General features: G+C 43.9%; 1 protein-coding gene across 3 annotated transcripts; it reads left to right on the top strand.

The window, feature by feature from the left end:
- The first annotated feature begins 2699 nt into the window (after positions 1–2699).
- On the top strand, positions 2700–17045 carry TEX43 (testis expressed 43). 3 transcript variants are annotated; one of them, XM_040344640.1, is made up of 4 exons: positions 2700–2852; positions 3249–3352; positions 6150–6258; positions 16740–17045. In XM_040344640.1, exons 1-4 carry the CDS (start codon positions 2847–2849, stop codon positions 16959–16961), a joined length of 441 nt encoding a protein of 146 aa, XP_040200574.1. In that variant the 5' UTR covers positions 2700–2846; the 3' UTR covers positions 16962–17045. The 3 variants fall into 3 exon arrangements, with proteins under 3 accessions (XP_040200574.1, XP_040200582.1, XP_040200566.1); XM_040344648.1 differs by lacking the exon at positions 2700–2852 and adding an exon at positions 2874–2909; XM_040344632.1 differs by lacking the exon at positions 2700–2852 and having other exon boundaries at positions 2919–3352.
- The last annotated feature ends 1166 nt before the right edge of the window (positions 17046–18211 follow it).

The raw sequence follows: 18211 nt of genomic DNA, 5'->3' as shown, positions 1-18211 counted from the left end.
TTTTAATATAAAAACACTTACCTGTCCAGGGATCCAGCACTGTCCTCACCCAAGCCGATTCTTTAGCTTTCAAATTTTTGTATTTATGGTAGAGAATAATTTTAACAACAACATATAGGCCTCACAGTGCCAAGTATGACAATACAAAATACAAATATCTAATTAAAGAGGACGAACCTTCAAAACTTATATCAATCCAGTAATCACATTATGTAAGACGTACCACTAAAATAAAACGTGGTAACATATAAAGTAGCAGTAACTGTAACTTATTATACTTACAGAGTAGTATCAAAGACGATATCATCATACCTCCCAACTTTTTGAGATAGGAATAAGGGACACCCATCAGCAAAAGTAGGCAGGCATAGGACACACCCCTTGCCACGCCCCCTTAAAGGAGAATTGTACAAAAAAACAAGATTGGTTAAGCCCACAAGTGCTTTTCTTACCACTACTATTCCTTTATATTGGCTTTTGGAATTTACAAATTCAGCGATTTAGAAATCAGGTGAAGGGTTTAGCACTGGAAAACACTTTTTGATTGATAAAAAGTGCATTTTATATACATCTATATGGATCAGACCAAAATGAGGGACAAATGAGGAGGAAAGAGGGACAGAGAGACATTGCTTCAAATCAGGGACAGTCCCTCGAAATCAGGGACAGCTGGGAGCTATGTATCATCGTAGTAATATCACCACATGTAGGCAGGCCTAGTACCAAGAGTTACGCTAAAATAAAATTACCAGCACTTGCGATCCAAAATCACATAAAAGGATAAAAAAAACTGAGCCGATACTTTAATCGGTTTTGGGTTCAGGTGCTGGCATTTTAACTAAGATAAACCAGCCTTGCAGCTTCACAGCCGGTTTCCCACTGCACATGTGCGAGCAGTGATACAGTTTGTGAATAGTCCCACAGTCTCCTGGGACCTGTGACATGTCTCAGAAAGCTGCGGGGGAAGGGGGGGTGAACTTCCTTGGCGATCTGACCGGAAGTGGGAGTGGGTACCTTTCAAAAACCCCTCTCCCACAAAAAGTGCCAAATGTGGCAGTGGAGGGTGGATATGCAAGCAAGCAGAACTTGTACCAATATAACATCAATGTACTTATTTTGAAAAAATAAAACGGCTTTTCATTTATTCTACACAGGCTTACCTCACTGTCTTCATAGCTGTTTAACCACTTGCTTACTGGGCACATATACCCCCCTCCTGCCCAGGTGAAATTTCAGCTTCCGGTACTGCGTCGTTTTAACTGACAATTGCGCGGTCGTGCGACGTGGCTCCCAAACAAAATTGACGTCCTTTTTCCCCCACAAGTAGAGCTTTCTTTTGGTGGTATTTGATCGCCTGTGCGGTTTTTATTTTTTGCGCTATAAACCAAAAAGTGCGACAATTTTGAAAAAAAATACAATATTTTTTACTTGTTGCTATAATAAATAGCCCAATTAAAAAAAAAAAACAAAAAAAAACTTTTCTCAGTTTAGGCCGATACGTATTCTTCTACATATTTTTGGTAAAAAAAAAAAAAAAAAGTCGCAATAAGCGCAAAAGTTATAGCGCCTACAAAATAGGGGACAGAATTATTTTTTTTATTTTTTTACTAGAAATGGCGGTGATCTGCGATTTTTATTGGGACTGCGACGTTATGGCGGACACATCGGACACTTTTGACACATTTTTGGCGCCATTCACATTTATACTGCGATCAGTGCTATAAATATTCACTAATTACTGTATAAATGTGACTGGAATTGAAGGGGTTAACACTAGGGGGTGAGGAAGGGGTTAAATATGTTCCCTATATAGTGTCCTAACTGTAGGTGGGTGGGGTGACTGGGGGGGGGTGACCGATCTGTGTCTCTATGTACAAGAGACACAGATTGGTCTCCTCTCCAGAGACAGGACGCTGTCTCTGTGTGAGCCGGCAATGACAGATGATCTCATATGTTTACATATGAGATCATCTCTCATTGGCCGCACAGATCGCATCGCAAACGGCCACTCTGATTGGCCGTTCGCGGCGATCTGTAATTGGCTGTGTCCAAGGCACACGGCCAACACAGAAGTTCCCCGCTGCGCGCTCTGGAGCGCGTGCGGGGAACGCCCAAAGGGGCGGACGTCAATTGACGTCTAGTTGGATTTTGAGATCCGCGCTGTAGCCGTCATTTGACTATAGCGCGGGTCTCAGGAGGTTAAAATCACTTCTCCATTACTTCTGCCCTACTTCCTGTTCAAACTTTAGGTCATGGAGTTGACCAGCTGAGGGTAGATAATGCAGGGTGTGTGCTAATGAGATCAGCTGGTCAACTCCTTCCTGTGTCATGACCTAAAGTCTGTCCAGGAAGTAAGGCAGAAGTAAGGGAGAAGTGTTTTTAAACCGCTATAAAGAAAGTGAGGTAAGCCTGTGTAGAAAAAATGGAAAGCTGTTTTATTTTTGCAAAATAAGCACATTAATGCTTTATTAGTACATAGGGGAGCTGGAATTTAGAAAAAGAAAAGTGAACTTAGCCTTTTTAGGGGCTTCAGTAGAAGTGGGAAATAAGAAATGTGTCAATTCAGGGCGTGTTGAAGTAATTAGAAGTAATGTTTTATAACTCTAAACTGAATAGACATTTTAATCTTTTCAAACATCAAAAGTTGAAAGCAAATAATATTTGTATTATTTATGTCAGTGTCCTATTAATCATTTAGTCATTTTTGCAGACGATGGAAAAATAATGACTTTGTGACCTTTACAAGGAGCGCTGAATATGTTTGCGTTGAATGAATAAATGATTAGAAGATTTCAGCAGTGGGCGTGATCATGAAGAGTGTCCTTCCATAACTCCCGGCTCTCACTATGCAGGTAAGCACACGCTCACTGTAAACAAATCGCACGATCACAGCAACAGTAACTATGGAGGTGAGAAGAGCTTGTCAGGCGGGGTGAGACTTGAACAGAAAGTTGATGTACACAGAGGGATTCCATTAGTAAACAAATAGGATCACCCAGTTTATGAGCAGTTATCATCCAGTTAGATAGAAAAAAGGAATTCTAGTCTGAAGACAGAAAACGATTACTATAGCAGTAAAAGGGAACTGAAGGAGACAAGGCCTGGCCTCAAAGGATCTCTATGACAACAAGTATAAACACAGAGGAGAGCAGGCTGTCATTCAGAAATAGCAGAAGTGAAGAACTAATGTGTATTTATATAGTTGTATACATAGTATGCAAAGTCAGCCTGTATTAATGGATGTTCAGATTCAGCAAAAGGCAGAAGACCAAAGCAGTCAGAGACAAGTACCGGAAAACAACCAGCAACCCGAAGCCATGAACTCTGTAGCGACCATCACCGACATTAAAGGGTAACTCTACATTTTTATTGTTTTGACTTTATCTTTATTTTACTTGCTTTATAATGTTGTTTACAAGTGTTATGTATATGATACACACTAATGCCGCGTACACACGATCATTTTTCGGGTTGTAAAAATCAATGTTTTTCAGGCTCTAGAAAAAACAATGTTTTTTTCAACCCGATTATTAAAATGACATTGCCCACACACGATCGTGAAAAGAAAAATGCTCTAGCAAAGCGCGGTGACGTACAACACGTACGATGGCACTATAGAGGGGAAGTTCCATTCGGATGACGCCACCCTTTGGGCTGCCTTAGCTGATTTTGTGTTAGTAAAAGACGATTCGCGCTTTTCTGTCTGTTACAGCGTGATGAATGTGCTTACTCCATTACAAACAGTATTTTTACCAGAACGAGCGCTACCGTCTCATAACTTGCTTCTGAGCATGCGCGGATTTTTCACGTCGTTAAAGCCCACACACGACCATTTTTTACAACCCGGAAAACAACAGCGTTAAAAATGTCGTGAAAAAATAGAGCATGTTCGAATTTTCTTTTGCCCGTGTTTCAGAACCCGAAAAATGCTCTGGAGCCCACACACAATCGTTTTTAATGACATAAAAAAAAACGTAATTTTTACTAACCCGAAAAATTATCGTGTGCACGCAGCATTAGGCCCCATACACACGATAGAATCCATCCGCTGAAAAATCCCATCGAATGGGTTTCAGCGGATAGATCCTATGGTGTGTACACTCCAGCGGATCTGTTTCCGTGGATATTTATCCCCTGGGATGGATTACCAGCGGATAAATATTTGATGACATGCTATCAAATCTATCCGCTGGAATCCATCCCAACGGATGGATCCGCTGGTCTGTACAGACTCACCGGATCCATCCGTCCGAAGGGATCCCCCGCATGCGTCGTAATGATTTGACGCATGCGTGGAATTCCTTATATGACAGCGTCGCGCACATCGCCGCGTCATAATCGTGGCGACGGCGCGACACGTCATCGCCAGAGGATTTCGGCGCGGATTTCAATGCGATGGTGAGTACACTCCATCGCATAGAAATCCGCTGAAATCCTCGAGAGGATTTATCCGCGGATACGGTCCGCTGGACCGTATCCGCGGATAAATCCTCTCATGTGTATGGGGCCGTAGGCTACTTTCACACTGGGGCAGGGGGCATTAGCGGTAAAGCGTCACTAGTTTAAGTTATGGCGGGTTAAAAGCCATCGAAAAGCTCCGCTGCCAAAGCGATTTGCAGGTGATTTCAATGGCAGAGCTCTGTATTGTTTACATTCATAGAGCTCTTTTTTGCCATCCTCTTCATCGATCAGAGGGTGCCTCCAGTCAATCATTGGCCGGGACCTGCTGATCGGCTTGTGCTGTGACTAATCACAGCACAGCTGCTGCGGAGGCCATGCACGTGCGTGGCCCCTACCTGGAAGTGCTGGATCACATATCTAGTATATGATCGAATGCAGGAGAGCCGATTTGCTGCTGTACCCCTATACATGAACTTTTCTCTTATTCCAAAACATAATTTAGAATGCATTACCATGGCTTGAATACATGGTCTATGCTCCCCTTTTCACCAATGTTTAAACTTAAAGGGGTTGTAAAGGTAAAAAATGTTTTCCTAAATAGCTTCTTTTACCTTAGTGCAGTCCTCCTTCACTTACCTCGTCCTTCCATTTTGCTTTTAAATGTCTTTATTTCTTCTGAGAAATCCTCACTTCCTGTTCTTCTGTCTGTAACTCCACACAGTAGTGCAAGGCTTTCTCCCTGGTGTGGAGTGTCGTGCTCGCCCCCTCCCTTGGACTAAAGGAGAGTCAGGACGCTCTCTACGTTGCAGATAGAGAAAGGAGCTGTGTGTTAGTGGCTGTCCTGACTTTCCTGTAGTCCAAGGGAGGGGGCGAGCACGACACTCCACACCAGGGAGAAAGCCTCGCATTACTGTGTGAAGTTACAGACAGAAGAACAGGAAGTGAAGATTTCTCAGAAGGAATAAGGACATTTAAAAGCAAAATGGAAGGATGAGGTAAGTGAAGGAGGACTGCAATAAGGTAAAGGAAGCTATTTAGGAAACAAAAATTATACCTTTACAACCCCTTTAAAGGGATATTCTAATGGCTTTTGGTACATTTTATTTCACATTTTTACTAAAGTTAATACTAATATTTTAAATATTTAAAATTGGCTGTACTGTTCCCCCTAAAAAAATAAAAAAAATAAAAACAGAAAAAAAAACGTTTAAAAGGCTTCAGTATTGAAAATGCGCTGAAGAGACAGAACTATAAATGTCTTCATATTAAAGCCGACACTTGGACATCTCCTGGTGTTAGTCCTCCAGTGCATAACGCATAATCAAGAAACACAGGAAGTGTGCACGAGATCTAGTTTCCCCCTCAACACATTTTACACCGTTTACATCTGCCGTTCTATAGAGGGCAATGGATAGTCCCATTGGTCGGCCCGTGTGATGGAGTTCCAGCACCCAACACAGGATCTTTTCAAAGTACTACCAGCAAAGTGGAGAGGGAGTGGAGGATGTGGATAGGGTTTCTCTTCAGAGAGAAGCTCAGGCAAAATCATGACTGTTGACTTGGAACTGAACATCTGCCTGCAGCCATTCAAGTAACAGCCTTGTGATCAAATGCTGGGATCAATGAGGTAAGTATGATATGTGATAGGTGCCAGTAGACTTCATTTTTAAAGGCTTCTTCTTGATAAAAAGTTCCACCCACTTCCCCACCCACTTCTCAATTTTTAATTATTGTTACTTTATTCGCAGACTAGTTCATTCACACATTCCTGAGTTCACCAGGAGACACCCAATGATTCCTAAACGTTATGTGATGCCCTGGAAACAAGACATGGTCAACAGGAAGCTCATTCTAAGGGTAAGTAATGGGAAAAAAATCAAGACTGGGACCCAGGCAAATGCTAATGGTTTATAGTCAAATTCATGTTTTTCTTGTATCTACAGGACTCTGCCAATCATTATGAATCATGATTCTTTTTATTCTGTATCAGAAAGGCCATTGCACTGTAGATTTACTGTGCTAACACTAAACATGCTAACACATTCAGGACGGGATTCAGAAAGGATTTACGCCGATGTATCTTCTGATACGCCGCGTAAGTCCACGGATGCACCGTCATATCTATGCGCCTTATTCAGGAAACAAGATACGCCTGAATTTTGGCTTGATACGACCGACGTAAGTCTCCTACGCCGTCGTATCTTGGGCGCATATTTACGCTGGCCGCAAGGGGCGCTTCCATTGATTTACGCGTTGAATATGTAAATGAGCAAGATACGCCGATTCACAAACGTACTTATGCCCGTCGCAGTAATCTACGCCGTTTACGCAAGGCGTACGTCCGGTGTAAGTTTACCCCTCATAAAGCAGGGGTAAGTCATGGTAAGGTATGGACGTCGGAAACATCAGAACAGCCGTCGTATTTTACGTTGTTTACGTAAGTCGTACGTGAATGGGGCTGGGCGTAGGTATCGTAGGCATTGAGCTGGCATATCTTAGGGAGTATATGCGACGTGATTCTGAGCATGTGCCGTTCGTTAGGCCCTTCATTTGCATGGGGTCATGGTTAATTTACATGTAGCACGCCCACTACCTTCCTACTTTGAATTAGGCGGGCTTACGCCGGCCAATTTACGTTACGCTGGCGTAAATATGGGAGCGAGTGCTTTGTGAATACTCAGCTTGCCTCTCAATGTTATGAGATGCGCTACGCCGGCACAAAGATGCGCCGATGTACGTGAATCCCGGCCTTAGACTTTTAGAGCCGTTTCACACTGCGACGGCATGACTTTGGGGGCAACTCTACAAGTCGTCCTGAAGACGACTTCAGAGGCGATTAGCAAAATGACTTCTGTATAGAAGTCAATGCAAAACGCCCCGAGCTGCCCCCGAAGTCGTACAAGAACCGTGCGTCGCTCCTATTAGAACGGTTCTATTGCATAGAATGGGACGCGACTCGTCAGGCGGCTAAGCCCCAGTGTGAACCGGCTCTTAAGCTCAATCTGATCTCAAGCTGCACTGGCCATTGATGGGTAGAATTCTCAAAGCAAATACTTGGGAAAAGAAGGCTCTAAGAAAGTTTGTGTGTTTTTCTAATCAAATGTTAAAAGCAAATGAAATCAACAAACAAATGTGAGAATTTTCGTACCATTTTCCCTGATGCCCCGTACACACAATCGGATTTTCCGTCGTAAAAACCTATGGATGGCTTTTCCGACGGAATTCCGCTCAAGCTTGGCTTGCATACACACGGTCACACAAAAGTTCTCTGAAAAAGTTCTCTGAACTTTTGTCCGTCAATAATGCGGTGACGTACAACACTATGACGAGCCGAGAAAATGAATTTCAATGTTTCCGAGCATGCGTCAGAATTTTGCGCGTCGGAATTGCTACAGACGATCGGATTTTCCGATAGGAATTTTTTCCGTCGGAAAATTTGAGGACCAGCTTTCAATCTTTTGCTGGCAGAATTTCCCATCGTGTGTACGGGGCATAAGACTTTTCCTAAGAATTATCATTTGAAATTCTATCCATCTATGGCCAGCTCTAGGCCACTGCTGTACACTGCTGCTGGTAAACGAATGTTTGAGAGCAGTTGGGCATTTTTTTGAGCTGCCCCTGAACTCTCCTCTGTTATTTTATCAGTACATGTACACAGAGTCGTTTATAGTCGTTACTAGGCAGTTGAGTTTAGAGGTTTTTTTTGGAAACCAAAAAAATGGGCTCAAAAGCAGAGTTTAGAGGCATTTCAAGAGCCAAATGCTTCTAAACGCTGCTAAATGCGGTAACTCACATTTAGCCCCATTTCGTTTTGCTTTCTGCCTGGGCTATGATCAAGAAAGTGATGATATCACTGCTACCTTTAACAGGTGATATCTGGGTTTGCCAAGGCATTTAGCACACACAGTGGATTCATATATTTGTGGCTATTTTAGAGAATATATTTAGGTGAACGTTTTTGCACTTGGAGTCCAACTTTTGACTTACAGGAGACAAGGCTTACAGCTCCAGACAGGCAGTTAAAGCGGAAGTTCACCCATTTGTAAAAAAAATGTTTTTCTCCCCTTAGCTTCCTGCTCGTTCGGTCTAGGGGAATCGGCTATTTGTATTAAAATATGAGCAGTACTTACCCGTTTTCGAGCTGCATCTTCTTCCGTCGCTTCCGGGTATGGGTCTTCGGGAGCGGGCGTTCCTTCTTGATTGACAGCCTTCCGAGAGGCTTCCGACGGTCGCATCCATCGCGTCACTCGTAGCCGAAAGAAGCCGAACGTCGGTGCGGCTCTATACTGCGCCTGCGCACCGACGTTCGGCTTCTTTCGGAAAATCGTGACGCGATGGATGCGACCGTCGGAAGCCTCTCGGAAGCCTGTCAATCAAGAAGGAACGCCCATTCCCGAAGCCCATACCCGGAAGCGACGGAGAGGATGCATCTCGTAAACGGGTAAGTACTGCACATATTTTAAAATAAATAGCCGATTCCCCTAGTAAAAACGAGCAGGAATCTAAGGGGGAAAAGTGCCCTCTAAGGGTGAACCCCCGCTTTAAATTCACACTTAAAATACACATGCATGAACTGTTTTAGGCTCCATGCATACTAGCGTTTTTTTAAAGTGTTTGAAAAATCTTGTTTTCTTTTTTAGTTGAAAATAACAAACATGTCTATACGTACCTGCTCTGTGCAATGGTTTTGCACAGAGCAGCCCAGATCCTCCTTTTCTGGGGTCCCTCATCGGCGCTCCTGGCCCCTTTCTCCTGCTGAGTTCCCCCACAGCAAGCAGTGTGCTCTGGGGGCACCCGAGCCCAGTTGAAGACTCCCTGTGTCCATTCAGACATGGAGCCGTAGCCCGGCCCCCGCCCCCTTTCTCTCCTCATTGGATGACTGACTTTGACAGCAGCCAGAGCCAATGACGCCATGCTGCTGTCTCAGCCATTGAGGAGGGTAGTCCTGGACTCCTGGGCAGCCGGGACACTCCTGTAACATCACTGGATCTAGATCAGGGGTGGCAAACACAAGGCCCGCGGGCCTTGCCATGTGGCCCGCGCAATGGGCCGTCCGTTGCCACCAGTGATGCAATGGATCGTGACTTCGGCCTAGCTCCGGAGCGGTCAGCCATCTTGGTACACCCGGCTCCTATGATGGATGTCCTGGAGATCCAATCACAGGACCGCGGGACGTGTGACGTCCATCATAGGCGCCGCAGACTCCAGAAGGAGGCAATTATAAGCCTCCTCGACACCATGCACTAGGGAGCAGAATATGACAACACTAGTGCATGGGCGGGCGGCTCTCCTCTCCTCTCCTCCCCTCCTTTCTGGCTGGATGGATGCTGTGACACATGATGTCAGGTAGGTCCATGTTACATGTATGTCAGGTAGGTGAAGTCATTGTGTATGTCAGGTAGGTCCATGAATGTCAGGTAGGTGAAGTCATTGTGTATGTCAGGTAGGTCCATGTATGTCAGGTAGCCCATCCCATCCTATCCCACCCCACCATACCCCATCCCATCTCATCCTACCCTACCCCATGCCATCCCACTCCACCCCCACCCCATGCCATCCTATACCACCCCATCCCGTCCCCATCCCATTCTACGGCACCCCCCCACCCCATCCCATCCACCCCCATCCCATCCTACCCCATTCCACCCCACCCCATCCCATCTCATCCCACCCCATCCCATCCCATCTCATCCCACTCCATCCCATCTCATCCTACCCCACCCCATCCCAGGGTGGATGGAAGGAGAGTGGAGGGTGCAGAGGTCAGATATTGCACACGGTCCATAGCATACTCCTGTATCCTGCATTTCGTACGCAGCAAACTCCTGAATCCTGTGCTCCATAAAACCAGTAATAAACAAATGCAGTGACAATTATTTATGATAATAGTGGACACCAAAAGGCCCCTACATCCATTATTGTATATCATGAGAGGGTGAGAGAGAGGGGAATGAGAGAGAGAGAGGGGAATGAGAGAGAGAGAGAGAGAGAGAGAGGGAAAGGGGGTGGGTGTAAGAAAAAGAGAGTGAGTGTAAAATAGAGGGGGTGAGTGTAGGACCCCTTTTTATACTGAGGCATTTATTAGGTGCTTTTGGGCGCCTGTAAAGCGACTGAAAAACGCTTCCGCTGCAGTCCCGGTGTGAAAGACGGAGTGCTTTCACACTGGGGCACTGTCAGGGCGTTAAAAAAAAGTCCTTCAAGCAGCATCTCTGTTTTAAAAAACGGCCCACTGAGCCATCGGCCCATCGGGAAACTCCCTGTAGTCCCTATGGCCAGTCCATCTCTGACATCGGGTAAGTATTAAGGTGGCTGATGGGGGGCTGCTGCACACAGAAGGCTTTTTATCTTAATGCATACAATGCACTAAGATAAAAAAAACTTCTGACTTTACAACCACTTTAAGCTGTTATTAGTATTTTTTTCTGCTCCTAGAAGCTAAGTGTTATCATATGTGTCCATGCACACTACATTAGGCTATGTTTTTGTACAGTTTTTTGGAGCATTTTTACAGCAGAAAAAAACTCTGAATGCTCCTAAATGCCTTTTTTAGCTTTTTTCTTCATGTACTGTAAACATGCTAATAAAATGCCATTGCGCCTTAAAGCTTCTAAAATGCTACTACAAGCTGTCACAAAAACACTATTATCAGCATTTTTCATCCAGCGTTTTCTGTTTTTTTTTGCATTTTTTGACCTTATAAAAAACACTAGTGTGCATGGAGCCTAAAGTTCATAAATTATACAATTTTCTTGTTAATTTTACTTTAGATTTACCTTCAACTGTGTAGTGCAAGGGCCTGCCTGATTGCATACAAAATTGAAAATGTTTAGGTGTGACCTCATATTATAAGGTTTTGGTAAATCTAAAGGAAAGTTGTAGAAGAAAATTGTATAATGTATGACCAGCCTTGGTTGCCAAACTATTTATAATTGTGTTCAGCCAGCCTTGTGATTGAGGGAACCCCTACCTAAAACCTTTCTTCCCCCTTTATTTCAGACTACATTTTGTATCAGACCTGCAGCTGTACCGGAAATAAGAAATGGAGGTTGTGAGATTTTAGACTGAGCTATGCATGTGAGATTCATGCTGACCTGGTGTCATGTTAGAGGTCTGGCCCCACTGTGCAGCTTGTAAATTATAATCCTAAAGACAAAAGGTCTCTTGTCTGCACATGAACAGAGATATACAGTAGTAGTAAGAGCCAGCAAAACCATTTGGAGAGGGTATTATCTTGCTCTGCTATATGGATGTGTCTACCATATATAGATAAATGAATTTATAACATTGAAATATCTCAGCAATTTCAGTCCATACAGTACATGAACCACAAAGATTGGGAACTTTTTAGAAAAAGGATCAGATTGCTATTGAAATTTAATGTTTTATAGTTAAATGTTATAAGTATAGTACATGTGCTGCATGGCAGGAACAACCCATTTATCTTTATTTAGCCTTTTTTACTAGAAAAGGAAGAACTATAGAGGACTTTCGAGCGGACCCAGTAGATGTGATAAAACGTTTTGGAGTTAAACTTCTATATGGTTTTGTGTATTCAATATATACTTGTGTTCTGGTGGATTTCATATATTTACTAAAAAACAGATATGAATTTACACTATATTACCAAAAGTATTGGGATGCCTGCCTTTACACGCACATGAACTTTAAATGAGAAGTACAGCCATAGCTCGTTTGGCTGGGCTTCTCCTATGGATCACAGGAGTGCAAATCGTTTTGCACTCCTATGAATCGTTTTCAGCAGAGAGCGGACTTAAGTCCGCTCTCTGCTGACGTCATGGAAATCTGTCCAGGAACAGCGTCATCGTGACAATAAAGTCTGGATCCGCCAGGTGCCTGGACTGATACCCGTCTCAGCCTCTCAGTGAGCCGCTGAGAGCCTGAGACAGCCCACTTTGCCCCAATGAGCACGAAGGGAGATGAATAGAGAGCTGTGACTGACAGCTCTCTGCTCACGGAGTTTTGAAAACCGAGTGATCAACAGTGTTCGATCGCTCGGTTTTCAGTCTTGATGTTGCATCCACCAAGGTAAGTATAAATAGGGAAAAAAACTAACAACATGCTTCTCTTTTAATGGCATCCCAGTTTTAATCCGTAGGGTTCAGTATTAAGTTGGACCACCCTTTCCAGCTATAACAGCTTCAACTCTTCTGGGAAGACTGTCCACAAGGTTTATGAGTGTCTATGGGAATGTTTGACCATTCTTCCGGAATTGCATTTGTGAGGTCAGGCACTAATGTTGGACGAGAAGGCCTGGCTCACAGTCTCCACTCTAATTCTTCCCAAAGGTGTTCTATCAGGTTGAGGTCAGGACTATGTGCAGGCCAGTCAGGTTTCTCCACTCCAAACCTGCTCATCCATGTCTTTATGGACTTTGGTTTGTGCACTGGTCCAAATCATTCTGGACAATTTCATGTTCCCAACTTTGTGAGAACAGTTTGGGGATGTCCCCTTCCAGTTCCAACATGACTGCACACCAGTGTACAAAGCAAGGTCCATAAAGACACGGATGAGTGAGTTTGGGGTGGAGGAACTTGATTGGCCTGCATAGAGTCCTGAGCTCAACCCGATAGAACACCTTTGGGATGAATTAGATCTGAGACTGCAAACCAGGTCTTATCGTCCACAGTAGTGTTTGACCTCACAAATGCGCTTCTGGATGAATGGTCAAACATTCCCATAGAAACTCATAAACCTTGTGGACAGCCTTCCCAGAAGAGTTGGAGCTGTTATAGCTGCGAAGGGTGGGCCAACTCAATATTGAACCATACGGACTAAGACTGGGATGCCAATAACTAGATAAAAAGGGTTTTGCACCAGAGATAGATTAATTGTGTTGCCAACATCCCATATGTTACAGAACAAAAGAAGGGTGTCCAAAAGATAACAAAGTTATAATGTTAGAAATCTTTTAATTTTTGTTTGAATGTTTAAGGCCTCGTACACACCACCGGATCTATCCACTGGAATTGATCCGCGGATCAGTTCAAACGGACAAATCCGGTCGTCTGTACGGCCTAGCGGATATTTATCCGCGGAGATTCCTCGGCCCGATCCATTTCAAGCGGATATAAATTTCTTAGCATGCTAAGAAATTTATCCGCTTGAATCAGGTCCAGCGAATTGATCCGGTGGTCTGTACAGACTCCCCGGATCAATCCGTCCGCTCCCCTCCCTCGCATGCGTCGTAATGATTCGACGCATGCGTGGAAGTACTTACCTTCCAGCGTCGTGCACGTCGCCGAGTCATCATCGCGGCGACGGTGCGACACGTCACCGCGGATGAATTCCGCGCGGATTTTGATCCGATGGTGAGTACACGCCATCGGATACAAATCCGGAGGAGGAATCTCCGCTGGAAACGGTCCGGCGGACCGTTTCCAGCGGAGATCCCCTTGTGTGTACGGGGCCTAAGAAGACAGATGTATGGCGACATAAAATAATGAATAAAATTCATTACAACTCAAAATACATAAAAACAAAGATGAATAAATACAAATTGTCTCCAGTATTTTAATGAGGGCCGACGTGTTTCAGGGAAGATTCCCTATTTCTCAGGGGCGTGTCCTTGTTTGAAGACTAATAGTATCTGATAAAGTTGCCAAGGACCATCAAACAGGTAACACGTTATTGCAAAGAATGGACTACAGTGAGTCCACCAAAGTTAAATCAGTTTGCATGTAAGTGAATTATGCAAACCTGTTTGAAAAATATTAAAGACCGCTTAATGAAACCGCATTGAAGAAGTGTATCATAACCTCAGTGGTATCCGTGGACGGCCAAGGAAGATCAATGCCAAAAAGAAGATACAGACTTTGCAGAATTATGGTAATTCTATCATAAGCGGCAGGTTAAGAACGCGGTCTTGTCTCATCAGAGGCAGCAATGGGATTTGGCATCTTTTTAGCGTTGATCTTCCTTGGCCGTCCACGGATACCACTGAGGTTATGATACACATCTTCAATGCGGTTTGATTAAGCGGTCTTTAATATTTTTCAAACAGGTTTGCATAATTCACTTACATGCAAACTGTTCTAACTTTGGTGGACTCACTGTAGTCCATTCTTTGCAATAACGTGTTACCTGTTTGATGGTCCTTGGCAACTTTATCAGATACTATTAGTCTTCAAACAAGGACACGCCCCTGAGGAAATGGAATCTTCCCTGAAACGCGTCGACCCTTATTGAAATACTGGAGACAATTTGTATTTATTCATCTTTGTTTTTATGTATTTTGAGTTGTAATGAATTTTATTCATTATTTTATGTTGCCATACATCTGGCTTCTTTAACCACTTGCCTACTGTGCACCTACACCCCCTTCCTGCCCAGACGAGATTTTAGCTTCCGGCACTGCGTCGCTTTAACTGACAATTGCGCGGTCATGCGACGTGGCTCCCAAACAAAATTGATGTCCTTTTTTTTTCCCCACAAATAGAGCTTTCTTTTGGTGGTATTTGATCGCCTGTGCGGTTTTTATTTTTTGGGCTATAAACAAAAAAAGAGCGTAAATTTTGAAAAAAAAACACAATATTTTTTACTTTTTGCTATAATAAATATCCCATTTTTTAAAAAAAATATATATATTTTTTTCTCAGTTTAGGCCGATACGTATTCTTCTACATATTTTTGGTAAAAAAAAAAAAAACGCAATAACCTGGTTTGCGCAAAAGTTATATTGCCTACAAAATAGGGGACATAATGATTTTTTAAAATTTTTTTTTTACTAGGAATGGCGGCGATCTGCGTTTTTTTTCGGGACTGCGACATTATAGCAGACACATCGGACACTTTTGACACATTTTTGGGACCATTCACATTTATACAGTGAACAGTGCTATAAATATGCATTGATTACTGTATAAATGTGACTGGCAGGGAAGGGGTTTACCACTAGGGGGCGGGGAAGGGGTTAAATGTGTATCCTGTGTGTTTTCTTACTGTGGGGGGAGGGGGTGACTGGGGGAGGTGACCGATCTGTGTCCCTATGTACAAGAGACACAGATCGGTCTCCTCTCTCCCTGACAGGATGTGGAGCCCTGTGTTTACACACAGAGCTCCACGTCCCTGCTCAGTTACTGGGCAATCGCGGGTGCCCGGCGGCCATTGCGGCCGCCGGGCACGCGCGCTGTGTTTCCAGTGACGCGACGGGTGCGCGCCCTAGAGGCTTTAAATGACAGGACGTCATATGACGTCCTGTCGGAACAATAGAGCATTCCGCCCGCCGTCATTTGACGGCGGGCGGATGTTAAGTGGTTAACATTCAAACAAAAATGTTACGATTTCTAACATTATAACTTTGTTATCTTTTGGTTGCCTCAAAAGTCCCAGCCCCTTGTTAGGGGGACACCCTTCTTTTGGGATGCCAATAAAGTTCATGTACTTGTAAAGGCAGGCGTCCCAATACTTTTAGTAATATAGTGTATATATTAAATATGATATTTTTGTATGGAGTCTCATTATATGTTTTTTAGAAATAATTCTAAAACGTTTAGATTCTGTATATACAGTACGTATATATGTATTAAACTATATTGTTTTAATCAGTAAATGGCGATATAAAATTCTTTATGATTGAGCAAGGGTTGTTTTTTATGGATTTAGGGTATATTCTCCCTTTGAGCCATATTATAAGTAGCTGCACAGGGATGCGCTTGTTAGGTTTTTAGAGAGAGACTGACAATAAACGTACTGGCTGAACATGTATGTAATTTTTTTCCACTAATCCCAGACATACCACCTACCAAAGACAAGCAGCTCTGTAGTCCATCACGTGCTGTGCAGACAATGACTGTGCTTAGAACTGAAAAGACCCCGTCAGTAACATATGCTGCTTATTGACTGCACCCTGTGACAGCACGGTTATCAGTCTTGCCGGCTTGGTAATTACTTTTCCCATTTCTAGTCTCTCAGAACAGGCTCATTAAAATGACATTACCGTTCAATAAAAAAGAGACCCCCAGCTCAATAATCTAAGCTAGTTATAATAATGTGTTAAGGTGGCCACAAACAGGCAGATGTCTCACCAAGAGTGACAAATGATCTGCTGTTGGGGCCTACCATAGTCTGTGCAGAAATCTTTGTGTCCTTTTCTCATAGAAAAGGGAGAAATAAGCAGCTTTCTGACAAAAGATTTTGCATCATGAAAAAAAAAAAATCATTATGTGATAATGATAGCTTCCGATGACCTTTACCACGCCTAGCTATTAATGCTCAGAATGGGTTATAGTGCCGTGTATGGCCGGATTGAATGTTGCCATGCCAACATAGCAGTTTATTATTATTATTAATATTATTAACATCTGTGTTTTATTGTGAAGCATGCAGGTCAATCTGGGGTGCACACAGGTCCCCAGGAAGAGAGCCTGTTTCTGGAGAACAAAGAAAGGTTGTGTCATGGAGAAGATCGTCACTTCATCATGGAGAAGATGAAAATGCCATCACAGATGCAGCACACAGATTTACCACTGCACTCCTCCCTGTCTAGATACCAAAGCTACATGATCAACCAGAGAAGCAGATTGCTGGGACCGCAGTATTAGTGACAATAGGACCCTATCTCTTACCGCAGAGTGACTCAGAGAGCTCTACTTCCTGTAGACACAATAAAAAAACATTATGCAATCCTTTTGTTACGTAGTCTGTAGTGATCAGCATCTTTCACTGTAGGGGAGATCTACTAAAATTGGTGCACACTGTGCATGGTAACCAATCAGCTTCTAACTTCAGCTTGTTCATTTAAAGTGGATGTAAACCCTCCATACACCCAGTGAAGTGAATAGCCTCAGATAATACACAGGGGTGAACCAAATCTCCCCACATAGGTTTTACATGTATATCTGCTGCAGTGGCGTCTGGTGCTCAAAATTTTTGGGGGGGCGCAAACAAAAAAAAACAAATTGCAGCCTCATTGTGTCTATCAAATGCAGCCACTGTGCCCATCAAATGCATCCACGGGGCCCATCAAATGCAGCCACTGTGCCATGCCATCAAACGCAGCCACTGTGCAATGCCATCAAACGCAGCCACTGTGCCATCAATTGTCACCACTGTGCCATGCCATCAAACGCAGCCACTGTGCCATCAATTGTCACCACTGTGCCATGCCATCAAACACAGCCACTGTGCCATCAATTGTCACCACTGTGCCATGCCATCAAAACGCAGCCACTGTGCCAATTGTCTCCAATTGTCTGCCAATTGTCTCCACTGTGCCCTTTGTCGCCACTGTGCCCTTTAATTGTCGCTACTGTGCCAATTAATGCCACTGTGCCCTTTAATTGTCGCCACTGTGCCCATTGTCGCCACTGTGCCCATTGAAGCCACTGTGCCCATTGTCGCCACTGTGCCCATTAATGCCACTGTGCCCATTGTCGCCACTGTGCCCATTATCGCCGCTGTGCCCTGTAAAATGCCCCTCCCCCCGCCCGGCACTTACCTTTCTGGGGGTCAGTCATCCTCCTTCCACGTCCCTCGATGTCTTCTCCTGCCCTCGATGACGCTTCAGCCAATCAGGTTACCGGTGAACCTGATTGGCCGAGTTGCCTGTAAGGCCTCGTACACACGACCGAGTTTCTCGGCAAAAACCAGCAAGAAACTTGCTGTTTTTTTTTTTTTGCCGAGGAAACCGGTCGTGTGTACATTTTTCGACGAGGAAACTGTCGAGGAACTCGACGAGCCAAAAAGAGAGCATGTTCTCTTTTTCCTCAACAGGAATGGAGAAAATTGGCTTGTCAAGTTCCTCGACAGCCTAACAAGGAACTCGATGAGCAAAACGATGTGTTTCGTTCAT

This window comes from Rana temporaria, chromosome 1, assembly GCF_905171775.1.
Source record: "Rana temporaria chromosome 1, aRanTem1.1, whole genome shotgun sequence".
Classification (NCBI taxonomy): Eukaryota; Metazoa; Chordata; class Amphibia; order Anura; family Ranidae; genus Rana; species Rana temporaria.
This window is presented reverse-complemented; position numbering and strand designations above follow the sequence as displayed.